Source organism: Sceloporus undulatus, chromosome 6 (assembly GCF_019175285.1).
Source record: "Sceloporus undulatus isolate JIND9_A2432 ecotype Alabama chromosome 6, SceUnd_v1.1, whole genome shotgun sequence".
NCBI classification, from domain to species: Eukaryota; Metazoa; Chordata; class Lepidosauria; order Squamata; family Phrynosomatidae; genus Sceloporus; species Sceloporus undulatus.
In genome coordinates this window covers 54,392,113-54,417,750 of record NC_056527.1, presented here as the reverse complement: position 1 = coordinate 54,417,750, position 25,638 = coordinate 54,392,113, and the positions used below count along the sequence as shown (strand labels likewise).

Genomic DNA, 25,638 nt, shown 5'->3' with positions numbered 1-25,638 from the left:
ACTCTCACACACTTTTTAGCATTATAAATAGTTATATCTTAGCAAAAAAAAAGTTAAACTGTTAATACAGTATATATTATATTACATACAACTCGCTTTAGGTATGTGGCCATTAAAAATGTGTTCTTTCATAACCGGCAGCTTCCCCTCAGAGGACATTTCCTAAATAGTCACTCACCAAGAGTTTGGTGGCCAGACCCTGCTAGGGCACTGTGTTAGTGTAAAAATAGTTCTGTGAGTGATTGTTGCACTTTCTCAGAGGTTACGTAACTGTGGTCTCTCATACAGCCAATGGTTCTGTGAATCTACGTATACAATCTTCTCTTCGTAGTCTTTTTGACTCAATGAGTGGGGAGCTGATCAGTCACTGAACAACAGTTTTCCTCAAGACCTTGATGCTTGTCCCACAATTGTTTGGCTACTGTAGGATCCAGCATAACTACATTGCTATAAATTTGTGTCATGTTAAAAGTGAATGTGATATTGGCTGGAAAGTTACTTTTTAAAGTAATTTCTTCCCAAACAGTAAGTTAACATTATGGTTGCATTTTAAAAATAATTATTTATTATCTCTAGTCAATAGAAGCAAAAATAAAAATAAATAGAATAGTTACTTATGGTTACTTAAAACCACAGAATGCAACAGTCTTCTGGCCTGTGCTACATAGCATAGCTAGGTAGTGAGGGCACATATGTTTTCTACCTCAAGATATCTACACTATTAACTGGGTTGCTGAGCTGCTTTTTAAAATTTCCAACAATGTCCTACAGCACTGATTCCCAACCCTTTGTCCTCTATTTGTTTGGGACTTCAGCTCTCAGAAGCCCCAGCCAAACTGGCCAGCAATTAGGAATAATGGGAGCTGAAGTTCAATTCATCTGGAGGACCACAGTTTGGGAGCCACAGTGCTAGACTAATCCTGTATCAAGGGCTACGTGTGTGAGTGTGCGTGCACGCCTTCAAACCACATCACTAGAATGTTTGCCCAGAGCTAAGTCACTTAGTCTGAAATATAGGCTCGAGCACCTGGTAATCATTGGTGGTCTCCCAACTAAGTACTAAACAGGGCCAACTCTCCTTAGCTCCTGAGATCAGACAGGATTTTGTACCTTTAGGCTATTTTATCCTCAAGGACATCATTGATGGTTTAAAACGACAGCTCACCCAGCTGTCCATGGTTGGGAGTCTGCTACCCTAAAATGGGACCAGACAGACATCACTATACTGAGGACACCTTAAATATGGAGTTGGCCCACCCAATGCGGCACATGGAAATCAAATTAAAATTCTTATTTGTTTGTAAAAATGGCAGATTATTCCATAAAGGACAAAATCCAAAGCCATCTCCAATCTGTAATATGAAAGGTAAAACAATGTTTTAATTAAATACAAACAAGGATTTAAAAACAGGAGCTCAGCTCTCAGCCCAGATTGAAAAATGGTTTGGCACCAAATCATTCTTTGGAAAATATCAAACCTACAAATTTTTCATCAATGTTTTGTATTTGGGGAAGAAATTTGGAAAAACCTAACAGATTCAAGGAGAGGATTTATTTGCAAATGTGACTCAAACAAGAGAGCAAGGATTCATACCATCTGAAGATGTGGATTAATGTCTACAAAGGTTTGTGCTAAGATGAACCAGTCAGTCTCAAAGGTGGTCCTGGATTCATTCATTCCTGCCCACTTTTCTCTTTTTATACAGAAACAAACTAATGTGACTATCTCTTTAAAAAACACAAAATCTCTGCATCTCTCTCTGAGTTTGTTTGCACCACTGAAAAACTCTGGGTACGATCTAGAGGTTTTTGGCCTGGATTCACTCCTGTTTGCACCACATCTATCCAGGAAACTCTGTATTGAAACTGTATTGATGTCCACACCTGAAATCTGGATTGGGACCCATTTTGTGGTCCCCTTCTTCCCAGGGACACTGCTACTGCCTTCCTGGACAAAAGCTCCCTGTCAGGGTCCCTGGTGGCATCACATTTCCTTTCTTGACAAAAGTAGCAGCCAGCCATAGGATCAGCAATGAGCCTCTCATCACTGATCACATGGCTGAGTGCCTTGTTCTGATGCCAGGCAAGTGATGTATCAGCAGTGAGAATATGGAGAAGAGTTTGTCTTGGACAACAGAAGTGGCCACGTGTAGAAGGTACAGATCTTTACCCTTCTCTGTCCTGCATGAAACAGGTATCATGAGGAATGATGGTGCAGATTACCATCTATTCTTCCTACCCCAACCTGAATTTGGTCCAATCCCTGTTGGCCTTGTTCAGGAAACCCGAGGTTTCCCTGGGAAATCCAGAGTAACATGCAAGGGGCCTTATCACATGTGAAACAGGAGCTCCCAATTCGAAGAGAGGGGGGAGCAGAGTCACTTTGGATCCAAGGCAATTCACGTGATGTATTATCATACCTGAGGAATGAAACTGTGGTCTCTACGTGGGCAAAGCGGAGTGAGTGCACATTGTATTACCACAGCAGAGGGATTCAATGATTCGAATTGGCACCCTTGCACATGCTCAGTGGGGCTCTGGATGCTATCTCCTTCCCTGCCCCCTCCTTAGCTGTCATCCTTCATCGGGGTAATGGGAAAGGTGGCAGAGGGGGCGAGATCAGGGTGAAGGAGCAGGCAGGGAATGATGGGACATATGGCAGGGTGCCAGAGGGGGCGAGATCGGGGTAAAGGAGCAGGCATGGGATGATGGGACAGGTCGCAGGGGGTCACTGCAGGTGAGATCGGGGTGATCTTCCACACCAGACCAATTTGAAGTGAAATTGAAGTGAGCTTGGAAACAATTTTTGTGAATTTGCTTGTTAGCGAATGAGGAGTCACTCCGAATTTACTATGGATCCACCTTGGGAACGACCCCCCATAGAAAGCATTCGTGTCTGATAATATATCACGTTATAATGTGAATACACATGGCTGGACCTGCAGTGACTCCGGATCTGAGCTGCAAAACCCCTCATGTGATAAGGCCCAAGGTTTTTAAAAGTGGATTCAGGGTCAAAAGGAGCTGATTCACTGTGAATCAGGCCATACATCATGTAAACAGATTGTGGTGGATATGGGGTTAATCTAGGGGTTTAGGCTATTGTATATCATCCCCTCAAAATAATTTTCTCTTTTATTTCCTGATTATGGCTCTGAATTTGATCACATCTTTGATTCTGCCTCAGGGCATATCAGCTCCAGCCTCAAATCTGAATTGTTTTTCTCATATTATCAAAGATATGATGATACATCTTTCCTGATGCCTATTCTTAAAAATGTTAGCTGACAAAAAGTAACAAAGGATTAATGGATGAATTACTTTTATTTTTGTTCATCTTAGTTTTTCACTTTTGTGTGGATAAGTATATTTCACCTAATCTTCTCAGCTGCCTTATCTGATTTCTTCTTATGAGGGAAGAAGACAATCTTATGAAGAAAATAATAGAACAAAGCTATGGGAAGCAATGGTTTTCTGTTATTAATAACAAGTGTAAAGTGATTGGATTTGGAGTGGATAAAAAGGATTGTTTGAAGTCCATTTTTTTTCCGGTATTGTATTTTTTTCCCATTCTGCATTAGCAATGTGATATCTCTGATGGGATCTCCTGCATTAGGCTTCTCTCTGTTTGAAACTAGATAGCACAATTTTGTCTGTGTTAGTTATTCTGTCATTCCCTGGGGTTGTATTCAGGATGACTGGCAATAAGACACTGAATTGGACAATGTGCCGCACAGATTCTATCTGAGGAGGTTCTACCCACTTTTATCAGGCTTCTAGAGCCTTTGTTCTCTTCCAGTCAGGCCAAAACATTTGGCTATTCTCCTTATTTCAGGTAATGTCACACTGCGAAACCATTAACCACATTTCCTGGTAGTGGGCTGACCAACTGTATTGTTTTGCTCAAGGCAAAACAAGAAGTGACACCTCCTTATCAGTGGCAGCTGGTGGATTCCATGTCAGTAGGATGGCAAATCCACGGTGGGTTTAGATTTTAAAGCAGCCATCCAAGATGCTGAATCTATTTTGGATATGGATTTCAGAACCTTGTATAGCTCCTTTAAAAGTCTGCACTGTCCCATCGACATGTGGAAGCTACCAGCCTCTACTGCCACTGTCCAAGTCAAGTTGCAGAATTCCCCAAGTGAACCTACTGGTAACTATTTTGATTCACAAGACAGAAAACCTCAAAAGCACCTCTCACCATCCATGAGAGTAAAAATGAAATAAGGAGGCAGTAAAAGGAACTAACCTTTGATGATATCCAAAATCTCCTGCTTGAGGTACCTGCTTTGATTTGCCCAATGGTAGCTGGCCCTGAACCTAGATCTGGGTCTCTCTGCTTCCAGCTATTGCTTTTACTACACAGTTGCCCAGTTCATTCTTATGAGCATTATTTCATGTGTTGGATCAAGCACTCAATCTTAAACTGAAAGTTAGGTATAGTGTTTTCATTTTCCTGCTGATTTTTTATTTATTTTTAGCACTTACAAGATTTTATAAAAACCTTCTCTACTACAACAAAATATCCACAAATATAGGAGTGTGCCATATGTATTTTACTAGTATAGGGTTGCCTGGTCAGGAAAGTTCCAGGCCCTCAGATTTCAGGACCAAAAACTGAAACCTAGGGACTGTCTTTGGACTGTCACAGAGACCCCACCAGGAGCTGTGGGTGCAGGAACAGAGAAGGAGAGAAGAGATGAGATATAAATTAAAAGGAAGGGGTTTGATATATTTGTGCATGAAGGAGAATAAAGACAAGAAACAGAGGGACTGGAGAATGAAGTAAAAAATGAGTATAGGCAGGAGATTGTGGTGGGGAGGAAATATAGGACTAGTGGCAGAAAGGAAGGAGATAGGGTTCACAGATCTCAGGGCCTGGCCCTTCTCTGGATATAAAGGCACGTAGAGGAGTCTCTGAGCAAGAACACTGTCCTGAAAACAACATTTTAAAAAACCCTGTGATCCTTGTTATTCCAGACAGCCTTGGAGTAGATACTGTGGTCACCTCCACTTCTGCTCCCCCTGCCTTTGTCTCATTTGTTAGGCTTGTGGTATCTATCTGAATGTCATGCTCTGAGCAACACTAGTTCATGCTTAACGTATCATGTTTAACTACCTCACAGGCCCTGCCTCTGTGACCTCGCCAGTCACCTCCCCTTGGTGTCAGGATTTGGTCCTGAAATTTCAGGGCCTAGGATGCTCCTGACATGGCAACTTTAGAAGGAGATGCTTATCCAGGGCTTGTGGGGGGGGGGGGGGGAGATAAAGAGAGCAAGAAAAAGACAGAAAAAGAGAGAAGTGAAATCAAGAACTAATGGAGGACAGAATCAAGTGCTTACATAGAACTGAAGAAGAAAGACACTCCAGTCTATCTTTTCTTTTTTAAAATTTGCATTATCAGTGGTTCAGTATAACCCACATGCAGTTCAAATCAAGAAAGGAAATTGTACTTAAGGTGCAGAAGGTGGGAACAGGTCTGAGAAGGTTAACAGTAATACAGGAAAGTCCGGAGTGGGGAGGAGAGGAGAAAGTGGGCAGGTGACTGCCACTAAAGAATCTATATCAGCTGCCCTGAATCAGTCTTCAGCATTGGAAGCCAACAGAATACAGTAAGCCAAAAAACAACAACTTTTGTTCAAGTTTTTCAAGATGACACTCTTACCTGATATTACTTTTTTCACCCTCATTCCTGGAGAAAGGAGCTGGTAGGCCCTGACATCTGGTAATCCTGCTCAAATACAAATATGGGAGTTAAAAATCTAACTTTGGGGAGATTAGATGTATTGGTTGCTTTCTGCCTGAGTGCTTTAAAAGCATTTTGTTTTTGTTTTGTTTTTATTGTATGTGTCTCTGTGTGCACCTGTGTGGTTTTGCTGAAGCTGCATCTGAAATAGCTGGGGGGGGGGGAATAGCAAAAGCATTTATATATCTAAACTACTTCATACTGAACTAAGTAGTCTCTAAGCACTTAACAACATGTCAGCCAATTGACCCCAACAAATTGGGTACTCATTTTACTGACCTACAAACGGATGGAAGGCTGAGTCAATCCTTAAGCCCTCAGGATCAAACTCACAGTGTTATGGCTGTAGTACTGGCATTTGACCACTGCAGTACCATGGAGAGTGCTGTCTTACAGAGAATTAGTTCATTTAATTGATCCATACACTGGTCTATTGCTGTGAGTCATCCTTCCCCAACTCAGCACTCTTTGGATGTATTGGACTATATTACTCATAATTCTAGCCATCATGACGTGCTACCTGATACTATAAGTGATAGGTACTGTAATCCAGCACATGTGGAGGGTGAGCCAGGTTAAATCTAATCTGCATTGGCTAACAGTGGCCGTCCAACTGGTCCTGCTATCTTAGAAGATACTGGGATCTGTACTGTTTAATTTTGTCAGATGGAGGGACCAGAGACAACTAGTGCTGTGCAGAGCAGACATGGCTCAGAGACTGCAAGGGCCAGGGGAAGGTAGCACATTCCATGGAAGGCAAGCAGTCAACTCATGAAGGCAGCAAGCATACATCTAGGTCAGGTTTTGAGTAGAGCAAGGCAGGAAATTACGTTACTGCACCAATTAATAGATCAGCAGGACTATAACCCCAAGCCCCAAATCCTTGTTGCATAAAAGCGACCAGTTTTCTGTGTGTCCTGCATTACCTGACTGGGTCAAGGTGGTGAGCTACAGTCTGTCTTCCTGCCACTAAGGTAGCATTGGGGAGCTCCAAGGCTGAAGCCACACATTTCCTCTATCAGCAGTGCTACTGAGCCCTGCTGACATTTCTCTGGATTGAATAAGTTTATGCCTTACAGACCTCTCTGTGTGGAAAACATGTGCTGTGTCTGAGATATGGCTGTTCATGTTAAAGACAAGTTCTTGCTGGCTTCTAGCATTGTATTCTTGGACTGTATGTCTGAAAGGGGTACCTTCCAGAGGTTTGGAAGCTACACATACTGTCTGATGGATCTTGGAGGGCCACACACTCATGCTCCCTGATTACACCTTCCAGTAAAATTGCTTAGAATGCCCTCTCATAAACTGTGCAGAATTTAGGGGGCAATTTTGCTATGCTTCCTCCAGCATGTTTTTGCCCCCCCCCCCAACCTGGAAGTGAGTGTAAGTTTCTTTTGGTTTCAACAAAAGCAGTCCTGGGCCTAAAACACAATGTAAAGAGTGAAAATATGCCATATTTCTTCCTGTGCCTCTGGAGGATTGAGCAGTCATTTGAAGTTTTTCTTAAAAATAGAAATTAGTGTTGGGGGCCATAAAGGAAGCTCTAGGGTTGCATATGGCTGATTAGCTCATGTCTGATGTACATTATACCAGCTTTTGGTACAGCCATGTTAGAAATGTATGATACAGTGTGCTCTTGCCTTGTGCGGGGATCTGTTCCGGACCCCTCCGCATAAGGCAAATAGCACGTATGCTCGAGCCCCATTGAAAATAATGGGGCTTGTGCATGACATGCGACGCAGTGTGTGCACCATGGGCACATGCGCTATTACAACATCCATTGCGCAGCTTTCGGTGTAAGCTGAAAGCCATGTAAAAGGTGCCTGCGTATGGCGCTGGCGCACTGTATTAAAGCTCTGCTAAAAGTGTATAGCGATTATACTGCCCCTCTACACATTGATGATATACTGCATACAGCATTTCTCATGACTGGCTATGATGGCTGGACTGGCTGGGAGTCACAGTCTAACAACATTTGGAATGCTACACAATTTGCACCCTAATGTTAAAAAGGGGGACAGTTTCTCAAGAGGACTGACTTCTGAGTAAACATGCACAGAATCACACAGTTAATGACATATTTTGCGTGGGATAATCAGTGACTGAAAACTATTATTCAAGATTAGATGTTTTTAAGTAGATGTTAAAAACTGAGGCCATATTTTCCAAAAATCCTCACTATTCTCGTATGCAGAATTGCCTGCGTATTTGGCTTTTGCTGTTCTTCCTTTGATGGATTGGTTTTCTGAAGGCAGCTTCCACTTCTCAAGATATTGAAAGCTGAGTGTTTGACCTGAGCTATTAAGAAGTTTTCTCTTCAAGGATAAGCCCTTTTAACTCTGTTCCTGAAAATATCACTAGATTGTATTGAGCTGAAAGGTTTCCATGGTGCCTACTAGTTTTAGGAAGTCCAGTTTGAACTGTCATTCACTCAAGTAAATTTGGAAAGTCTGATGCTTTGTATTTCCTTTGAATTGATACTCTTGCCAACCCCCTTTTCTGAAAAGTGATAACAAATGGAATACAACACAAATGTGAAGCTATATTTGATATTATAGGAAAGGAAGAAAAGGTATATATGTGTGTTCAGGGCTATAGCTATGGAAGGGGGAAAGAAAACATTCCCTCCCAAAAGAACGCTCCCCCCCATGAAATTTTCTGTCAGAGTGTAGCCACACCACAGAAAAAAAAGCAGTTTGACGGCACTATAATTGCCATGACTGTGTCCTGTGGAATCCTGGGATTTGTAGTTTGATCAAGCAGCAGATCTCCCTGACAGACCAGGATGAATACTTAACCAAACTACAAACCCCAGGTTTCCACAGGATGGAATCCTGTGCCTCTGGAGGATTGAGTGGTCATTTGAAGTTTTTCTTTAAAAGAGAAATTAGTGTTGGGGGCCATAAAGGAAGCTCCAGGATTGCATAATAATAGTTAAAGTGGTGTCAAACTGCTTTAATTTTGCTTTCTAACTTCACCTAAGGGCCTGAACAGACAGGCCAAAATAAAGCTGTTTCCAACCACTTTGGAGGTATGCTGTTTAAATGACACATGCATCTTAAGAGGCCCAAAGCTGTGCCAAAGCTATGCTCCAGTCCCTTACAACCTCTTAGGACGCATGCCCAAAGGCAAGAAGCTTTATTTTGACCTGTCTGTTTCGGCCTTAAATCACCAAATTAAATTTCTGTCATTCTAGAGTGAAATGTTAAAAATTTCTGTATATTAATTCCCTTTCTATTCTTACCTGCCACTTTTCTCTGAATGCCTAAACTGTACAGCTGGCTCTCTGTATTTACTGATTCTTTATCCATGGATTCAACTATCCACAAACTGAAAATATTCAACAACAAATACATCTCAAAAAGCAAACCTTGATTTTTGCCATTTTTATAACAAACACCATTTTACTAGGCTACTGTATTTAATGGGCCCTCAGTATCCATGTTTTCTGATATTCATGGGGGGGGGGGTCCGAAAACCAAAACCCAAAAGATACTAAGGGCCCACTGCATTTCTCAATACTCAGCTGATGTTTTAAGTTGCTGGAGTGCTAGAAACTGGAGAATGAAAAAAAAATTCATGGAGGAGGCAGAATTTTTATGAGATGAATGCCTCACACACCCCATTACTACATTCCTCTGTGTGTGTCCATTGAATACCATTGTTTGTATGTGCTCTCAATGTTTATCTTATGCAAAGCATGAAATATTTTTAATAGTACATTGAAAAGAAAATGGTCATTTCAAACACATGATGTGTAGCAATGTCATATGATGAAGCTGTCTGAGATGACAGAAATAGAAGACATTTTGATTTTTATCATGTTTTCTTTTTGAACAATTATATCTACTTGTATTTGCTAATCATTCATTTTTTAAAAATTAGGAAGCCCAAGTACATTTGGATAGTTTAGGAAGGGGCATAGTATATAAGATGATGTAGTTATTGTGTGCCTCCAAGTCATTTTTTTTTTAAAGTTATGGCAGCTCTAAGGTGAACCTATCATAAGATTTTCTTGGCAAGTTTCTTCAAAGGGGGGTTGTCATAGAATAATAGAATCAAAGAGTTGGGAGAGACCACAAGGGCCAACTAGCCCAACCCTCTGCCATGCAGGAAATCACAATCAAAGCATCCCCAACAGATGGCCATCCAGCCTGTGTTTAAAGGCCTCTAAGGAAGGAGACTCCACTACACTCTGAGGGAATTTGTTCCACTGTCATGACTTGCCCAATATCACCCAATGGTTTTTATGCTCAAACAGGGAATCGAACAATGATCACCAGAGTCACAGTCCAATGTTCAGGCCACTACTGCCTCTCCTAAATACCCTAAAGGCATCAGATCCTGTCTGATTTCGGAAGCTAAACAGAGTCAGTCCTGGTTAGTACTTGGTTGGGAGACCACCAAAGAATACCAAGTGTTGTAAGGCTATATTTCAGAGGAAGAAAGTGGCAAAGCCACTTCTGAGTCTTCCTTGCCTAAGAATATCAAATTCATGGGGTCACCAATAAGACGACAAGTGACATGAAGGCACATATCACATACCACACACACACACACACACAACCCATAGTCAGCTCAAGCTGTCAAGCATGCTTCCTGCATGTCTAGTGGTGGTAGTTGCGCTGGGTTGACATCACAGATTCATGATCCCCTACAGTGCTGGAGCCAAGAGAAATGATAAAGACGGCAGTAGTGTCAGATTTTCAAGCTGAGGGCAAGACCTAAGATACCTAATTAAAATGCGGAGCTGAAAGGGGAGAATCATTTTGGAATGCAATCTCATGGGAACCCCTTCCTACTGAACTGTGGGCTTCATCTCAGTGCTTTCATTTACCAGAAACAAAGTTGAAAGGAGGCATGGTCCATTGCATCACAAGTTACATAAGGACGCATTCTAATGCTCCCTTATCATTTTAATGCCTCAGTGACATAATTGATTTGCCAGTTGAATTATACCGTTGAAAGTGAATTAATAAATCTTTCATTAAGAGCATGTCATTAGCAGATAGATTTCTTAAACTGACAGCTACGCTGGATCTGTATCAATTGACGTGATTCATAAACCTATCACCGAGAATTAATATTAGTAATGCTTTGGTTACCTTAGTGTGTGCATTGGGAGAACTTTAATGACCTTGCTGGATTGCTATTTTTAGTCAATTCATTAAACTACTAATTAAAGGAACAATGTAATGAGGTTCCCCCACATCTAATCCCAAACTGTCTAAATAGAAGATTAAAATCTTCATAATGATATTAATGTAAACGAAAGCTTTCTACCATCAGGCAGTATTGTTGCAGTCGCTGGCTTAGGCCCAACCAGAGCTCAGAATTTTTTAAAAAAGTAATCAATTGAGTTAGAATCCCAATCCATAAATTATTTTTATATTTATAGTTTTAAAACTGTTTACTTTCTGAAGGTTCAAAGGTAACAAAAATAGATGCTTTTTTGAAAAAAAAAATACTAATGCTTCAAGGTACAGTACTTACCTGTGGTACAAAACCAACTCTACATAATTAGGCAGTCTGTGTAACTATAAAATAACTAAAAACAGTTACAGGTAAGATACAGAAAAAACAAAAACAAATGTAAGATAACCCTCATTATGTTTCATTTGTAAAGTAAACCAGCAGCCGTGGTGGCTGGAGAATTCTGGAAGTTGTTATCCAAAAGAATAACTTGTACAAGCATTGACTGGAAAGAAAGAAAGAAAGAAAGAAAGAAAGAAAGAAAGAAAGAAAGAGAATTGTAAATAATATCTGATTTGTAACTAGAGTGACTACAGGGTAGCATAAACGACTTAAAAATACTGATAAGCATATTTTCTGCTGGTCTAGTGGTGAATTTAAAACAAACTGTGCTGGAAAATACATTACAGATTGTGAAGTCAATGAGAGTGTCTTGAACTTTTCCAGGAGCAGTTATGAACTTCAAAACAAGGCATGTACGATTGTCCTTCCTCGTTCGTGAGGGAGCCGTTCCAGACCCTCCCACGAATGAGAAAAAAAGCAGATAGTCAAACCCCATTGACTATAATGATGGCACACTCCCACATGCGCCATATTGTCCCTCTTTGGTTGTCCATCCACAGAAACTCAAAACTGTGAATAGGAAGTCCGTGAACAGGGAGGGATGAGTGTATTTCCCATGGCTTCGTGTGCACCTTGTTTGGGTCTGCACTGCCAAATTTCTGCAGCATAGCAGAAAATTTCAAACAAAAGCAGCATTTTCTGGTGCTGATACTGTGGAAGCCAATTCAATAGTGGGAACAGCAGCAGTGTGAACCCTTGGGTAGTCCACAGAAATAACTAGGGGATCTTATAAAAGGCTTATGATGCCAACCCTGGTAATACAATATAAAGACAAGAATGGGAATAGACAGATATACTCTTCAACTGTCCCAGTTTTGTTTGTATAGCCCTGATTAATCTTCTGCCATCCCACTTTTTCAGCTACTTTCAAAATGTCCTGGTGTCTTACTTTATTCTTCTCCTCCCCTTTTGTGTTTTGTGTGTGAGACTAAAGGTTATTGACAAATTGGTCTTTGAAAGTCTAATCTGCATTTCCTTGGTAATTGCAGATGATCCCAATTTTTTTTTTCATCTGTTGCTGCAGTCTTTTGTGTTATAATTTGGGGTTTCTGTTTCTCTTCCTTCTTCTTATTTTATTCTTTTTGAGATTTTTTTTGTAATTGTAGAATGATAATTATTTTAGAAATTTAAGTTCCTCGTGAATTCTCAAGGGTGGATATCAAGTTTTATGCATAACCCATTTTAAAACTTTCATGTGGAGAGAAAAATATACTCTCTGTCCCTTGTTTAATTTACATCTACAGTCAGAGATTTGTTTAAAAACCTTTCTTTTCAGAACAGAATAGTCCTTGAAAGTAGAGGACAATATCGAAGATCCACATAACTCACATACATTTTAAAGAACTTGACATGAATTAGCAGAATTTGCATGCCCTTTCTTAATACATTCTGTGAGAGTGTCATGGTCAGGCTTAAGAGACGGTCTCTGAAAGCAGAGAAGGCCTGTCCAACCTTATTTCTTGGACATTTGACTGCAAGCTGTCAGTGATAAAGTAAAAGGATCTTCAGGAAGTCTTACCTAAGCATTTATATTTGAAATGAAATATTATTTGAAAATACAGAGCACTAGATTATTGTCCAAATCTGAGAGAGACATGTTATCAACTAGAATTTTCTGCTGATTCTCCTAAGGATTCTTTTCATTTCATTTTGATACTGTTTTGCTTTTTATTGTGAAACTAGGGATGACTTTCCACCTATCTGCCTAGATACATAATGGTACATAATGGTAAAGATGCTATCAAGCAGAACAGTCCTATGTGGTAGAAGGCAAGAGAATCTGAAGAGGAAGAACTGCTTTTTTTCTATGCCCTGCTGGATTCACACCAGCAAGTGGAAAGTCATGGTGGGACCTTTACTCTTTCCTGTTTCAGGAGCTTTAAAAACAACAGAAACCTTTTTTTAAACAGCTTTCCTCCTATTGTTTCCATTGGAAGAGAAATAAACTATGCCAGTTCAAGAACTCCAGTTCTCTCTCTCTTTCTCACACAGATTCTCTCTCTCTCTCTCTCTCTCTCTCTCTCTCTCTCTCACACACACACACACACACACACACACACACACACGTGTCTGTGAATGGGTGGGCTTTGGATTCAAATGGTCCTAGTTTATCAGAGACAATCCAGTCTAATTCTCCTGTTTTTCGCTCTTCCTTCCACTTTCCTCCTTTGTCCTTGGCTTCCTTCATTTGCCAGGAACTGGATTCTAACAGGGAAAATAGTTTGCACCCAGTTAACACAATATAAGGAACTGGGGAGGAGAGGAAAGGCCAGAGTTTTGCCTTTCCAAAACTCAGCATATAAATATCAGAATTTTTCTTATTAAAACATTAGTTTTTGTGCTATTCCTCATTAATAACGTTTACCATCTTGCTTCCTGGCCACATTCTTGTGATCACACTCTGATGTGGCTCAGCCACACAAGTCCTGGTTTTTATCTGTTAAATGCTGGATGGTATGTTCTAGTGAACCATGAGCCTCTCCTCACTCCTTCTGCTCCGCTCTGATGTTCCTGTGCAAAAATAGCACTGTCTATGAATCTTACATCTCCTCTCAAAGGAGGCTTATAAGGTCAGGTCTCCCAGCTCAAAAGCAGGTATCTCCACCTTCAGAAAGGGAAACTGAGAAATCCTAAAGTACTCCAAGGACTACAGAACTGCATCATTACAGTGCATAAGTGAAATGTGGAATTCTGTAAACTCAGTAACAAAACACCCATTGTAATACACAGTAGACACCTATAATTTACCAGCTACTGTTTGGATTCTTTGAATTGCCTCTTTCCATCAACTTGATTGTAAATGCTGTAATCTACAAACAAATAAAGCTGAAATCATTTGTCAAAATGGGCATTCTCAAACTGATGTTGTCATGATTACCAGGATAAAACAGAGCCTAGAAAATAGAACAGTCTGCTTAATTTTGACTGTCATCTGTCTGCCTTAATACCATGCCATGTAGTTAAAGAGCAGTTTAAAACACATTTAAACTAATAATAGTAATGGTAACAATAGTAATAATTGTTATATCATCATCATCATCATCATCATCATCATCATCATCATCATCATCATCATCATCATCATCACCTCTAGTGTCATCATTTGTCGTAGCTGGTTCCTCAATTAAGCAGCCATGTCCTTTCTTCACCATTATTTACATTAGTACCTTAAATGTCACAGTGCCTATGTAATTGAGAGCAATCACTCTCTCCATTGCCTATGTTCTACCAAAAGCAAAAAACACACCATAAGTCTTATAGACCATGATAACCACGCAATTTGCAGTAACCATTGAATTTGTGATGTTCTTTGAAGGAGTGGAATGGAATGGAATATGTGGAGGATAGTATGATGGCCTGAGTGGAAGAACAGTAAACAGGAGCATTCCACACTTCTACACTGGGTATATACACACTTCACAATCAAGTAGCTTGATACCACTTCCACTGTCATGGCTCCATTTTAGGGGATCCTGGGATTTGTAGTTTAATGAACGATTTGGACTTGTGTGCTTCATGCCCCTGAACTACAGAATTTGAAGAGTCCTCTAGCAGAGAATTCCAAGTACCCATCACTAAACTACAAGTCCTAGGATTCTATAGAATGGAGGGCCATGACATTTTAAGTGAGATCAATATCATATTGCAGGATCTGTCTAGGGGCCTGTTGTTTATATTAACCTAGTCCAGAGTTTATTATGAGCATTTATATGCAAGCAAGACCTGGGTTTGATTCCCAGCCATAAAACCTACTGGGTGAACTTGGGTAAGTTACATGCTCTCAGCTTCAATGGAAAACCTCCTCTGAACAAATCTTGCCAAGAAAATCCCATGAAAGGGTTGCCTTAGGGTTGCCATAAGTTGGAAGTTACTTGAAGACACAACAACAACAAACAACTGAGGAGTTCTGCCCTAGGTATTCTCCCCTGGGCAGCTGTACAGACAGTATGAATGGCCGTGAGCTCATATTTTTATGGATATCATGTCTGTAGGTAAGTAACAGCTTTATTTTGAAAGTTTCTATACGAGCAGAAATATTGATAGCACAGAGCTTTGTCTTATGGGGAAGCCTCTGTGTATACAACTGTGCTTGTGAACATTTCCTCTGAGCAGATTTTCAAGACATAAGTACTGATGCCTGGAGGAAAAGCTGAATAGCGTATGTAACATTAGGAGCTACTCACATGGTGGTTTAAATATGGTGGCTGTGTAGGGCTCTCGTTGATCTTCCTGGCTTGAGAGGTGCATATTTTGCAATGTTTTCTCATAGAATAACTTTCAGGATTGGAAAAAAAAACATGGAAAGAGATAAATAACATGGTAAAAATGTAAACATTAGCTGAGGCTGTCCTTTGCTTGCACCCTGTATTTACTGTGAGATACCCTCAAGTGGCAGTGGTTGGTAATTCCCATGTGAGAGGGATGGTGAATCCACTCTTGGTTGTAATGTGAACTTTAAAGATGGAAACAGTTTGGGGATAGGGCTGAGCATCTTGGATATCACCATTACAGCTGGACTAAAACCCAGGATAAAGTCACTTCTCCTCAACCATGGATGCTACCCGCTGTGATTGGGTTACCACCTCCTAGATGGCTGTGTATAAATGAAGTAGTCATATTATGGATTGGTGAATCTGTTGGTTTTACTTTCTCTCTTATTTGGATTTTTAAAATCTCAGCTTTTCCATGAAATTCATTCATGGAAATGAATTTATAATTTGTATATTTTGGAAGGTTCTTACAAAAAAAAAAAAAGAATCAGATAAAATACTTATTCATTTCTAATACATCCAGATTCATCTTAGAGTCAACATCACCTTCCATTTCTAATAATAATGGCACTCCTTAAATCTGTGAGTTCTTTGAAGGACTGGAATGGAATGGAATATGTGGAGGATAGTATTATTTCAAGAACTGGGTCCATTGATGCTGGTGCTGGTGGTGTTTTAATTGATTAACTCCTAAAATTTAGCATCCTTTGTCCTGCTCATTCCATTCGTATGCAGCAATTAATATTGATTTGTTTTTAATATGTATTGCCCATACTTTGCTAACAACATATTCAAGGGACCCTACAATCTAAATATAACAATGAATCAAAACAAAATAATCCTAATGGCAATTTAGTTATAATTTAATTAAATGAATTTACTTTTAGAACAGTTCAGTTTGAGCCTTAAGAAGACCATCAAGGTCTCCACACTATTTATAGCATGCTTGTCAATTACTACCCACCAACATTCAAATGGAAGTTAAAATAAAAGAGTGTGTACTGTACTATATCGTATAAGGACAGCATATTCTTCCCAACCCAGTTATCAAGAGCCAGGCTCAGTCCTCAACTGTCTGTACAGAAAATGGAAGTAATCCTCAGTGCTGATAAGTGCTCTAGTGAGTTCCTAGAAATGATTGTTTTGTGAAGGATATGGGAGTATTATCAACACTGAAAGAAAAGAACTCCATTAATTGAAAGAAGGGGAGGAGGGAGAGTGCAATGTTCAAGTCAATTTTTTCATGTATCCTTTTTCATACCTGTCCTTCTTCTGTTCAACTGCATAACCTCAAATTTTTGTCCTCGTTTCATCTCGCATTTTAATGGAGAGTCACACTTCTTGCAGAAACAGTTTCAGCCTCTGGAATTTTGGACCTCTCTGAAGCAGCACATTTGAATATACTTGAAAAGATCTGCTCCTGAGAATACCTAATGATTATGTTCAAATGGCAGTTCAAAGAAACGTAAGGCTTTTTTTAGCAGGAAAAAATGATCTAGCAGACTGGAGTGTGTGTATACTGTATAAGAGAGAGAGGGTGGGGTAGGGAAAGAGCATTCTTAAAAATGTGCAGATTTATTTGCTATATGAAAGCCAGCATGGTGTAGTAGTTTGAATGTTGTACTAGGACATTGGAGAACCAAGGTTCAAATTTGTAGTCGGCCATGGAAACCTACTGGGTAAACTAAACTCTCTCAGCCTCGGAAGAAGGCAAGAGCAAATGCCCACTGAACAAATTCTGTCAAGAAAACCCAGAATAAGTTCACCTTAGGGTTGCCATAAGTCAGAAATAAGTCATAAGTCTACAACAACAACAACAAACAGTAAATTTTCTATATACGAGTTTTTGCCTACTGTGTTGAAGAAAGAAATAGGGAGTGTCATCCACTTCTTTTGGAGAATACATCATTGGGAGAAGTTATTTAAAACTATCTCAATCCCTTCTTTTCTAAGACCAAATATATATTTAACTGCATAGAGATATGGTAAAGTGTTGTCCATGTCATCATATTTCCAATGTCTATGTATGGCAGGGGTAGGCAATCCTTTTAAGCCGGGGGCCGGGTTGCTGTCCCTCAGACAACTGGGGGGCCAAAGCCAAAAAATAAATAATTAAATAATTTTAAAAAAAATAAATATATAAATAAACCAGGACAAATGTAGGACAAAATTTTCAAATGGAAGACACTTTTTTTAAAAAAATGGAGGACACGCAAAAAAATTTGCTGATTTTTAATTTTTTTAAAATATAAATGCATGTTTCTGAGGCTTCTATAGACAATTGCCCCCCAAAGGCCCCGGCAGCAATCGGCGGCAGGACCGGGCTGGGGCCGGTCCCAAGGCCTCGCCGGGCCGCATCCGGCCCACGGGCCGCAGGTTGCCTACCGCTGATGTATGGTTTTGAAAGCTGGACTGTGAAAAAAACTGATAGGGAAAAAAATCAACTTATTTGAAATACGGTGCTGGAGGAATGTTCTTTGAATACTCTGGACTGCTAAAAAGAAAAATAAGTAGGTCAAGGAACAAATCAATCCTGAACTCTCCAGAGAAGCCAAGATGACTAAACCGAGATTGCCAGTACTTTGGACATATCACAAGAAGACATGACTCACTAGAAAAGACAATAATGCTTGAGAAGGTAATTGTTCTTGTGTGCCTTCAAATCTTTCCTGATTTATGATGACCCAAAGGTGAACCTATCACAGGCTTTTCTTAGCAAGATTTGTTCAAACCAGAAGTTGTTTTTGCATTCTTCTGAGGCTGAGAGAGTGTGACTTGCCCAAGATCACCCAATAGGTTTCCATGGCTAAGCAGGGAGTCAAACTCTGGTCTCCCAAGTCATATTCCAGTGCTCTCTCAGTAAGGTAGAAGGCAGTAGAAAAAAATAAAGACTGCATTACAGGTGGATAGACTCAATCAAGAAAACCACACCCCTGAATTTTCAAGTCCTGAGTATAACAAGGGGACTTGGAGGTCTCTCATTGATGGGATCATCATGGATTGATGTCAACCTGATGGCAATTAACAACAATCACAGCAGAGATATGGCAACCTGAAAATAAAAGAATGGGAGTCTTATCTCATTACAAAAGTAAAGGGCAAAACAGACCGGCACAATACACTGGCCTGGGGGCAGTGTGGAAACTTAGCGTTTGGACGATGCATGCCGCGATGACGCCCCCAAACCGGTGGCACACCACCTACCCAACCACACAGGAGGCAGCGTTGCAGTACTCCGGCGGTGCAGCATTCATACACCGCACGCTGCAGGAGTGCAGAAAAGCCACACCAGCGCCAGAAAGGGCACCCTTTTGCAGGCCCAAAGGGCTAAAACAAACTAGCCCAAAGGGGCTGCGTGACACTGCCCCTTTGAGCATCAGATTGGGGCTGTGGCAACCTCGCACTGCAGTTCTGATCCAGCTTTTTTCCAGCACAAAAAGAAGTGGCAAAAAGCCGCTCCTTTTTGCACCAGAAAAGGGGCTCCCTTTCTGCTACTGCCATGGCTTTTCAGCGCTCCTGTGGCATGCAGCATCTAAACGCTGTGCCGCCAGAGCTGAAAAGCTGCCACCATGCAAACACAGTGTAAACAGCTTCATGGAGGTTTCCTGACGGCTTGGGGGTGTGCATCATGCATATGCATGGCCCCAAACTGCCAGGAAAGCTGGTGTATGTTGTCAGTCTGTTCCAGCCAAAAAAGGAGCCTCTTTTTGAGCTGGTGAATAGCCAGATCAGGGCCACAGCATTCAGTTGCTGCGCCCCCAATCCAGCATTCAAAGGGGCAGGGTGAAGCCACAACTTCAGGGCTGTCTGTTTTGGCCCTTAGATGAGATGCAGAGAGATGGAAACAGCTTTCTGCTTAACTGCCCGCATTGTAGCACTTTCGTTCTCCCTCCAGAGGGAGACAATTGTAAAAGCATGCCTTTTACCAAATGGATTTTTCCAGTGTGACAAAAAGTATGCTTGTATGGCTGTTTCCCTTTGGAATAATACCATGGAAATGATTTGAGGACAGAGCCACCTCTCTATCACTGCATCTTAGCTTACTTTTGTAAAGTGATAAGGGTGCAAATGTCAGTGTGGTTTAACTTGTAAGGATCTTCAGACATTTTGAGTGGGATTCCGTGTGCCAACCCAATGATTTCTTAATTGTTTACCTGGAACAAAATCAGGCCAAGTCAAATGCAGTTTCTTGTTGCCTGATCTGTCTGATAACAACAAGTGAACAAGAGGAAATGATCTTGCAGAAGGATTATGGATGGAAATAGGACTTGATCACATGAGGCTGTCAAAGCAGAATTACAGCAGGATAGTACCATCTGTTGCCATACTTTATCAGATGATGCCATGTCTGTCCTGTAGCTGTTTTGTCTTCCATGTATTCCTGGAGCACACCTTTTCATAGATGGGGAAAAATCCATCAGTGCCTCCCAATCGCACTGCTTTTCCACTATTGATTCAGGAGTGATAAGTTCCTCCTGCTGCATTTTGATATGCAGGTAGTCACATGGTGCGAGTGGACATGATTGCATTCCTTTCCCTCCTCCCTCTTGCTGTTCCCAAGCAGGCTGATTTTTATTTTTATTTTTAAAATTTCTTTTCTTTTTTACTTAATTGCTATGACTGCATAACAGAAAATTAAAAAATAAACTAAAATACAGACTGAAAGGCATGCTGGAAAGGGCAGGAAGATGGGTTTATGAAGGCCAGCATGCAGAATACAGAGCCCAAGATTATAACAGCACCATGACATTTTGGAAGAGTTGTGCAAAAATGATTGTCACCACACCAGTATGTTTGTGTTTCTTTCCCTAATATAGTTGTGGTATCTTAGCAGCCTGTTGTGATAAAATTGTTAGGTAGGATGTGATGCTTTTTAAAGAAAATGTAAAAACAATATATACCTGAGGCCTCTGCATTTTATTCCCACTAAGCCTCACCTTAGTCACATCTATTATTGTTTCAACACCTTGCTGGGAAAGGGTTGATTCCACATTAGCTGCTCATCACAGTTTGGTGGGTTAAGCATTTGTGGATTTGATTATTCATGGATTACTGTATTCGCTGTCACCTTTGCTGTTGCCCTATACACAACCAAAATAATAAGTCTGGCAGAAGTTGTCCATAGATTCATGCTGAAGGAGCTAGAAATGCCTAAAGAACTGTTCGCTCATGTAGAAAGATAGTGTCCCATATTCACAGTTTTTTTCATTTTCACAGAGATCTTGTGCCCCTAACCCCCACTAAAGATGAGGGCCAATTGTATTTTCAAACAACTGATATTATATGAGCAGTAATTGTAACAAAATGTGACCTTTTTGATCACTTTTTATTTGTGGCATGGACACGAAATGATGTGGAAAAGCAGTTAATAAAAACTTACGCATAAGCTACCAAATGAAGTAGAAACTGCTTTGTGCTGGTATTGGAATCTTGTATAAATTATTGCTGCTTGGAAAATTTCATCTTGATTATTTCCACTTGCCCTCAGAATAACACAGCTCTTCTCAGCCACAAAAGAGGTTTTTTTTTTCTTGGACAGCCTGGATTTAATCAGTATTTGTAACTGATGTGAAATGATTATATACTCACATAGAGTAAAACATTCTTTTAGGTGGGACAGGTTCAGGCTTCAACCCTAACAAATTCAAATACATGAGAGTACGGTAAGCCTCTTTGAATACAAGATTTATTTTTCTTTAAACATGCACAGGATTGTGCTTTATCAAATGATAGAGGTCATTAATAGGAATTCTCCTTCCTCCCTTTTAAGATCTTATTCCTCCATTCTTCAGTCAAAAATTACAAGGAGCTTCTGTTCTTGTCTTTATGTTTGAAGCTGAAGAGTGCTTTTTAAGAGGCCTAGGCCATGGAAAGATGTTATAATTTAATATTTCTACATCTGCAGGCTGAAGAGATATGAATCACTGAATGACAACCACAGGATACCTTTGGGCTCTGTGATCTTCCTTTCTCGATGGGTATAATCTGGTGAAAGGCAGTCATGATGAGGGCAATATTTAGGCATCAGTTAAGAACACAGAGCCAAAAGCAATTCCCTGTTGGATTCCCTCTTTTTTCTTCTGTAACATGTAGCCCATAGCAATAGGTACAAATTCACATCATGCAGTGGATTGCTTATGCTACCACCCTGTGGGATGCTCCCAGGTATTGTGCGTTACTGGAGAAAGGAGAGAAGAAGGGGAGCTCAAGATGAGATGGCCATTTTGGGTGGTAGGTCCATGTTCTACATCATATCCCATATCCAGGGGTCACAAGTGTGAAGCTTTCCCTCTGAGCTTAGCTGGAATGCTTACAGTAGCTGCAGGAGAAAATAGATTCTCTCAGGAGAAATACTTTGTTGTTAGTTAGCACTGTTTTAATACAAAATATGTGTGGGTGACATGGTCTTAAATGCACAAATTAGACCCATTAGATTTGTAAAAGGCCTGCTTTCTGGTAAAGATGGAAACTGCTAGAACTGGATTGTTGCCTGCATTTTTTGGACTGGCTATGGAAACTGCCATAGTGGGTGCCTACACTTTAGAATTTACCACTGCGCTACTGATTATATCTGAATCCAGTCTGAGCCAGTGGCATCACTGGGGGTGTGCAGGAGGTGCAGACTGTACCAGGTGACAGCTGAGAGGAGAGTGACACCCAGTTGGGCCCTCGTCCAACTGGGGGGGGGGGGCAATGTTGTTGCTGGCACTTGCCCCTTCTCTGCTGCCCTGGCTCTCTTGGCCAAAGGAGACAAGACAGCAGAGAAGGAGGAATAAGTACATGTGCCTGCCTCACTGCCTTCTCCAGTGCCTCGGCTAGTTTGCATGAGCTAGCCAAGGCAAGAGGGAGGAGGGGGAGTGTATGCACTCACCTATTCCCCCCACTTTCCTTAGTGCCTTGGTTGGCTCATGGCCAATCTTTGTGGGCAGCAGGGCAGGCCGCTACCACTGCCCCTCATCACCCACATCAAGTGACACCAAGCCTAGGAATTAAATCCCATGCCATCACTTTTAATGTGCTTTAGTTATGACTAACTTTTCTTGGATTTATAGCCGCATGTTATTTCCTGAAGGCTGTTCACGTTCCCATGTGAAAGTTCGCAGTTAAGGACATGTTAAGAAGTATTCAGTCTGGCATCAATCAATGCATTCCAAATGCTGAGATAGTACAGTGGGTCCTTCTTATACACAGATTTTTTATACACGGATTCAAGCATACATGGTTTGAAAATGTTCAAAAAAAAAGTATAAATTTCAAATATCAAACCTTGATTTTCCATTTTTTATAAGGGACATCATTTTGCTATGTCATTATGTTTAATAGGACTTGAGCATCCACGGTTTTTGTTATACACGAGGGATCTTGGAACCAAACCCCAGTGTATAACAAGGGCCCACTGTACATTTTAATATAATCACTTCACTTACTGTCTATGTATGAAAGAATTCTCTTTGCATACCTGCTGTGTTTTCATTTTTTCACTTCTTCTGTTAATGCCTTGGCCTTTCTCCCTAGAAAAATAGAAATGTTTAGCAACTTTCAAAACTATTTTCAGTGAAGGACAATGTAGCTAGATAGCTAAACAGATAACTGCATATAATCTCACAAAAATGAGCCATAAGCCATTTTTTTTTCATTTATTCTGGTCATTTTTAAATTATTTTTAAGGAAAATATTTTGTGTTTTAAAAAGTAATTATTTCCTGCTCATACTCCATTTGGTGCCAATATTATAAAACCCAGAAAGCTACTGACATCAATTCCCTCTTAATTTACAGGTTGACAGAACAGAAGTGATTCGGACCTGCATAAATCCTATCTTCTCCAAGCTTTTCACAGTGGACTTTTATTTCGAAGAAGTCCAGCGGCTACGGTTCGAAGTCCATGATATCAGCAGCAATCACAATGGACTGAAAGATGCAGATTTCCTTGGTGGCATGGAATGCACTCTTGGACAGGTGGGGATTATGACCTTCTTGGGTTTTTTTCTCTTCTTTTTTTTCTTTCTGCATTTGGTAAATCCATGACTACTCAGAAAATCTGCAAACTCCATTTGATATCTGTAAAAGATGAAGATTGGAATATGAAGGATTTATTTTTGGAATGACCAGCTGTGTGGTGGCCACAGTAACAACACTCCTACGCCTACTGTAAAGCAAATGCAGAGAAAGAGAATGTGTGTGAGAGAGCACTTTATGGATTTCCTGATCTAGTTTGGTCCTCTTTGAGGGGAAAAAATGCTTCATTTGCCCTTACTTACATTACTTAGCCCACTCTGACAAGTTATGTGGTACCATGGTTCTAAAGATATGATGTGATTCTCAGTTGGGTAGGAACTCATGTGTTCTGCAGTTTTGTTGTTGTTGTTATTTTTAAAAGGTTTCCTGGAGTAGAGAGGATTGAAACTAAATATAAGGAACCCCAACCAAAATAATATACGTAATGGGTTTCTTTCAGGGCATATTTCCCACTTTTAAATAAATAAGCAATATTAACACCACATTTTAAAATGTTGTTTAATGTTATTATTCCAATGATAAATTCATTGCCATGGTGCTTATAAGTATTTTAAACAGTAGCAGGTTCACAGGAAGAATTCTCCAGACTGACATTAGTTCAAAAATCAGTGTCTGTAACCAATCATTCTGTGCCATGGTCCTTGAATCATGAAATATAAGGAGATGCAAAATTATTTTATTAACCTCCAAGGATTTCATATCCTTCATAATTTTAAAAGCACCCCCCTCCCTCCCCCCTCTCTATATATGAGTTTTAAGCTGATCTTCTAAGGCCTTCTTGTGTACAGTTTTCAAAGCAAAAGTGGAATGAGTTTAACCATAAATGGTCCAAAATATTGGAGAACTATATTAAGCTCAAAAGAAGCCAAATGGAAAATTGGATCTACCAAGGATGAACCTGGTTATAAGCACTTAAATGTGGGCAAAATTAATCCCACCTTTGGGTGTATCTGCACTGTAGAAATAATGCAGTTTTACACCACTTTAACTACCATGGTTCCATCCTACAGAATTCAGGGGTTTGTAGTTTTATGAAGCACCAGCACCCTTTGGCAGCGAAGGCTAAAGACCTTGTAAAACTACAAATTCCAGGATTCCATAGGACAGAGCTACAGCACTTGAAGCTGTGTCAAACTCCATTATTTTTACAGTGTAGATGCGCCCTTTGCTGAGTTTTGTTTTTGTTCTTGGTTTTTGCTAGCCTCCATCCATCAGGAAATCTAAAAATACTAATATTTTACAGAAAGGCATTGTACGATTTCCTTGTCATATGGGAATAGGTCCACTCAAATATACATCATGCTGAGCTGGAACCTGGTAGCCTGCTTCCCGTGGTCCTTTACGGGGCCTTCAAAAGAGGCCATAATAGGCATAGAGGGCCTGTGTCCTCCAAACTAGATCCAATCCAATGCCACACTACCAAAGTTGGGACAAAGAGACAAAACAGTAAGAAATCATGGAATAGTAACATAAAACTGAGAGAGGAAGAATCAGAAGATAGCACTTGAATGCCAAAGATCCGAGTGAGCACTTCTAAATTTGCTTGTTTGTTTATATGCTATCTTTCTCCTAATGGAGTTCCCAAAGTTTCCCAAGTAGGTCTGAGTGAAAACTGTTGTAACCATATCATACAACCTTATGGGCTTCTGATAAGCTGACAGTTAAGGGAAGAAATTAGCAATTATCAAGCACAACACAGTTTTATAATATCTGGCTTTCCTTATGGTGTATGATATGCGTATTATCCTCTCCAGTCATTTGGGGTAATTTATAAAAAGATACCTTAACCTAAAGATGACCCTCCCCCCAAAAAACAAAGATCATAGTGCTATGTATGGCTGAGTTGGTTCTTTAATTTATAGCTGATGTCATGGTCTTTTTTTGGGGGGGCGGGGGTAAAGTTCAGTGTTGTATTGTTTATTTTTAATTATTTTTTTCTTTTAAAAAGAAATGTTAGGTGTGATGCCCCCTACTTTTTGAGTCCTTTCCCACTCTGAGGCATCTAT

General features: G+C 40.3%; 1 protein-coding gene across 3 annotated transcripts in view; it reads left to right on the top strand.

Moving 5' to 3' along the window:
* CPNE4 (copine 4) overlaps positions 1-25,638 on the top strand; it is a 218,179-nt gene that overhangs the window by 103,942 nt on the left and 88,599 nt on the right. For all 3 annotated transcript variants that reach the window (XM_042477130.1, XM_042477128.1, XM_042477131.1), the window contains one exon: positions 23,393-23,572. In XM_042477130.1, coding sequence (XP_042333064.1) covers positions 23,393-23,572 — 180 coding nt within the window. The remainder of the gene's footprint in view (positions 1-23,392; positions 23,573-25,638) is intronic.